At 31.0% G+C, this 5050-nt stretch overlaps 1 protein-coding gene across 1 annotated transcript in view; it reads right to left on the bottom strand.

Moving 5' to 3' along the window:
• Nucleotides 1–5050, bottom strand: part of LOC103610770 (N-alpha-acetyltransferase 35, NatC auxiliary subunit-like) — a 30072-nt gene that overhangs the window by 3930 nt on the left and 21092 nt on the right. Inside the window, exons 4-5 of the mRNA XM_008594863.1 lie at nt 2208–2322; nt 491–565 (exon numbers count right to left, since the gene is read on the bottom strand). Coding sequence (XP_008593085.1) covers nt 491–565; nt 2208–2322 — 190 coding nt within the window. The remainder of the gene's footprint in view (nt 1–490; nt 566–2207; nt 2323–5050) is intronic.

Raw genomic sequence — 5050 nt, 5'->3', positions numbered from 1 at the left:
CCACAATTAAACAACACTATCTAGGGAAGACATATATTCAGCATATATAAATCACTAAAAAGTTGCCTTCATAGTAGAAGATGCCCAGTTCATTGCAATTTATCCTACATTAGAAAAATAATCTCTCCAAAAGCCAACCAAAAGCTCCCTTTGTTTCAATTCCATGCTTATTTATGGAACCTTCCAATTACAGATTTATTTCCCAGACAACTTGAAAACAAAAAAGGTACTTTGGATAATGGCTATAATGTTATTATCATTGAAAAGAAAATATCCCTTCACCCAGAAAATAAGAGTCTAATATCACTCAGATAAGAAGATGAAATGCAATTTACTGTGGCATAACTTGGCCTGCTCATGTTATGTACATCTTACTAGGCCTGGCATTACATATATTTCATAAGCAGCATTGGTTTATATACTTTTAAATTCAAAGATTCAGGTAAATCAAAGTTTTTAAATTAACCAATAGTCTTATTTTAATTCTTACCAAACAGCAAAAACATGTATCCATTATCCCTATCAATTCAGGCAAGGTGAGGTCTTTAATTTTAATGGTGCCATCCTAAAAAGAGGGGGAAATATGACACATAAGCAAAATTTTTTTTAAATGTATGGTTACTATGTACAGTAGCATTTTGGATTTCAAAAATTAAATATTTAGGGCTGGCCCGGTGGCGCACTGGAGAGTGCGCCGCTTGGGAGCGCGGCAGCGCTCCCGCAGAGGGTTCGGATCCCATGTAGTGACTGATTCCAGCTCACTGGCTGAGCGTGGCGCGGGTGCAACACTGAGGGTTGCAATCCCGTTGCCGGTCCCCAGTACGGGCGCGACACCGAGGGCTGCGATCCCGTTATCGGCCAGTAAAAAAGACAAAAAGGAAAAAAAAATTAAATATTTAAAAATAGGAATCCTCTACTGGCAGCAAGAACAGCACCAAGGAAAAGATAAAGCTCCAAAAATCATCCCAGGAAGATCAGAACGGACATTCCCTTGGGGGAGGGCATAGCCCATGGTGACATTTCCCATCCCATGTCGTATACCCCAACAAAAACAAATTCACAAAAATTGAAAAAATAAAATAAAATAAAAATAGCAATTCTAAGAAAACACTATTTCATCATCTGATAAAACTAAGACACCAAATTAAATCTGTATTCTTAAAAACAATATATCTTTTTACTTTTATTTTTAANTAAGACACCAAATTAAATCTGTATTCTTAAAAACAATATATCTTTTTACTTTTATTTTTAACTGACAAATAATAATTATAAAAACAATATATGTTAAAAAGTTCTTCAGCAAGAAAAATCAAAGCTTCTCTAATACGAAACAATACAGGCCTTTATAATGAAAAGTTAAACCAACAAGTATTTTAAAAGCAAAAATTAGGTTTAAGCATTAAAAAATATGAATCATTTTAATGACCCAAAACTACTTACAAAGAAAAAAATAAATGAACATTTTAAAAAACATTTCCCTTAAGTTGGTTAACTATACTACTTGTAAATTTTGTTTACAATATCTATTTACTCAGCAAATATTTCTTCATAAGATATGCCAAATTAACTCTGTGGAAACTACAAATAAATTTCTAAATCAATTCTCACTGAGTAAATTTTAAATTCACTACCATAAGCATTTTACTTAATATATTAATACATAAAATTTAATCCTCAAGCCAATTATCCTGGTATTTGAATATATAAGCAAATGCTTTCAGGTGGGCTGGTTAGCTCAGTTGGCTAGACTGTGGTGTTATAACACCAAAGTTAAAGACTCAAAACTCCATACTAGCCAGAGCCAAAAAAAAAAAAAACTTTCAAAAATGAATTTAAGAAATATACAAATGTATAAATTTACAGCAAGTTTTTAATGAAGATCTCAAACAATTACTTTCCAGATTTCAACAGATAGGTAACTAAAAGTTATAAGTAATTCCTGCTTATACACTTGAGATGTTTTAAGAAAATACACATTAAGTTAATAAACTACATTTGATTTCATTAAGCATAATGTTTTAACATTATGAAATAATAAATAACAAAAGAAAACACAAAAAGTACAATGGTGACTACCTTGATAGCTTGTTTTAAGAAAATACACATTAAGTTAATAAACTACATTTGATTTCATTAAGCATAATGTTTTAACATATGAAATAATAAATAACAAAAGAAAACACAAAAAGTACAATGGTGACTACCTTGATAGCTTGTTCAAAATTGAGAACTTTTCGATTAACTTGGTTTCCAATCATGCCTGCATCCATCTTAGGATCCATCATTTCAATAGCAGACATGGCTTCAAAAAGACCAAATCTGCAAATAAAAAAATTAAAGAATTGTTTTATAACCAGTAAGCTTACCCAGACTCCCACAATGGCATAAAAATAATTATAGTACTTTTAACAACTATAGCACTTCATGTATTTAGTCTTCCTGACTTGCTAACGCTTCTATTTCAGTTAACTGTCCTTTGATAAAAATTCTTTCATGTACTTGCCACTCAAATTATTTTACATGTACTGTGGGGGAGATAAGAATTAAAACAAAAGATGTTTGTTATGTTTTCTTTAAAAAGATTGCACATTAGAAACTTGTGGAAAAAAGAGATCAACTGATCTATAATGAATTTCACTTTGCCTTCCTTAAATAATTTTCTCTATTTAACATATAGAAAGTCATATTTGGAATAATCATTATCAAATGTAACCATTTTTTTCATTTTCTTTATATCTTAAAAGTACGATAATCTGGCACATTACAATCTACAACACCCAAAATTTTGGTAATTACATGATGAAAAGCAATCCAGATATCCTCATAGTTTGATATTTGTGGCTAATTCACTATAAAAGAAGATAGTTGTAAGTTGTAATGCACTGTGACTGATTAGTAAGTATATTATTTACTGAGATACGCCTCAAGAAATGGGAAAGGAAAAGAAAAGCCTAAAAGAAAGTTTGACTAGCCATCATGAAGCTACTGACTTCATATCTGTAAGACATTAGACTACCAGGAAATAAAGACATCTACCTTATTACACTAAATCATTTTTCTCAGATAAAAATTAGCAGTAAGACATCAGAAAGAGCTTTAAGGAGACAGACTCTTTTCCCCAGCAATCCCTCTAATCTCCTAATGCTTCAATTTAAAATACTCTAACGATATGATCATATGACAATAGTAAAGACAACCCTCGTATATAATCGAACCAACCCAAAAGAGAAAATATGCAAGAATGAAACAGAATTTTGTCCATAAAAACAATACGAATTCACCAAATATCAAACAATACTATAAAGGATAACAATTAAAAGCATTTTAGAATATAAAAAAGCCCACATCCACATTTCTGTGGGAACTACACATGATAAAGGTAGAATTCCAGATTAGTGGAAAAACAGCAGATTAGTCAATGAATACTGTTGAGACAAACAGCTAACCATCTGGAAAAAGTTAAGTCTTTGATTCACACAATTTGAAAAAATAAACCCCAGGCAGACTTAAGTCCTAAACCTAAAACAAGCAAACAAACAAAAACTACTCTTCAATAATTTACAAAGCTAGAAAGGAAGAAGCTGATAACTGCAACTGTGGAAATATTTTAAATTTATATATAACAGTATAAATAAATATATCATAACAAATATAAATAATAAATAAATATATCATTATATCAACATAAATATATCACAGTCAGTTAAAACGGTTAATATCCAGAATATATAACTAACTCATACAAATAAGAGAAGGTAAAAATTCCAAAGAAAACAGGCAAAAGACATGAATGGATAATTCACAGAAGAAAAAACATAAACCATTCATAAAAAAGTGAAAAGCTGCTCAAATTCAGATGTAATCAGGTAAGGTAAAATAAAACTATGAGACTTTTTTTGGCCATAAGATAGGGAAAATTAAAAAATATATATTTATCTAGTGCAATCTCATACACTGTTGGTAGGAATGTAATTGGTACAGACTTTTTTGAAGGAAATTTGGCTGACCCCGTTGAAATATAAAACACTCAAATCTGTTATGCTGATCATTTAATTTCTAGGTTTCTATTCTAGAAAATGATTCACACATGTACAAGGATACTTCAAAAAATTCATGGAAAAAGAAAATTAAAAGATAATATGACTCTTTCCATAAGCTTTTTGAAGATCCCCCATATAAGATGCTTCTATAAATTATAAATGTCTTCAATTTTCCCATATTATCAAAAAATGTTGCAATCTAAATGTCCATTGATAAGGACACCACAGAATAGATTATGGTATAGCCACCTTATAAAATACAACAGTTAAAATGAACAAGGTAGAGCTATTACACAGTGACATGGAAAGATCTCCAAGATATGTTAAATAGGAAAGAAATTTACATAATACATACTGTATATTCCCATTTATAATTAATAATTTTTATAGATCTTTATTCATGTACATAATGATAATTTCTAAAAGGTCAAGAAGTACACGGAACAATCTGATAACTTGTAATTGTGATTACCTCTGGGCAAAGAGTAGGAATAGTGTCATGGGAAGTTTTTGCTTCTGTGATGTATGAATTTGTTAAAAACAAAATATCCATTTATTACTTATATGAGGATAACTAAAAAAAAAGTTTTAATGGCACAATTAAAATTCTAGACCAATTAGGCATTTACCTAATTAGTAAAACTGCTACAGTAGAAACTACAACAGCAGAGTTACTACTAAGTTAGCTCTTTCATCCATTCAACAAATACTTACTGAGCACCTATGTGCTATGCACTTGGGATATATGAGTGAGCACAACAAATTAGCCTGCCTCATGGACATAACTTTCCAGTAGGAGGCAACAGACAAACAGTAAAAATAAGTGGATTATATAGTATGTTTGAAGACTGTACATGCTAGGGAGAAAGAAAAAAACAGGCTAAAGGGGATATAGATTGGAAAGATACAACTTTAATAGATGGTCAGTGCAGGCTGCTGGCAATCATGTTTCCAGGGCTCACAGCCTAAAACCCTGGGGAAATGAAGGGAGCTAGGTCCCTCTAGGT

Source organism: Galeopterus variegatus, unplaced genomic scaffold, assembly GCF_000696425.1.
Source record: "Galeopterus variegatus unplaced genomic scaffold, G_variegatus-3.0.2 Scaffold11760, whole genome shotgun sequence".
Taxonomy (NCBI): domain Eukaryota; kingdom Metazoa; phylum Chordata; class Mammalia; order Dermoptera; family Cynocephalidae; genus Galeopterus; species Galeopterus variegatus.
Note: the sequence above shows the minus strand (reverse complement) of the source record. Positions and strands in the feature narration are given on the sequence as shown.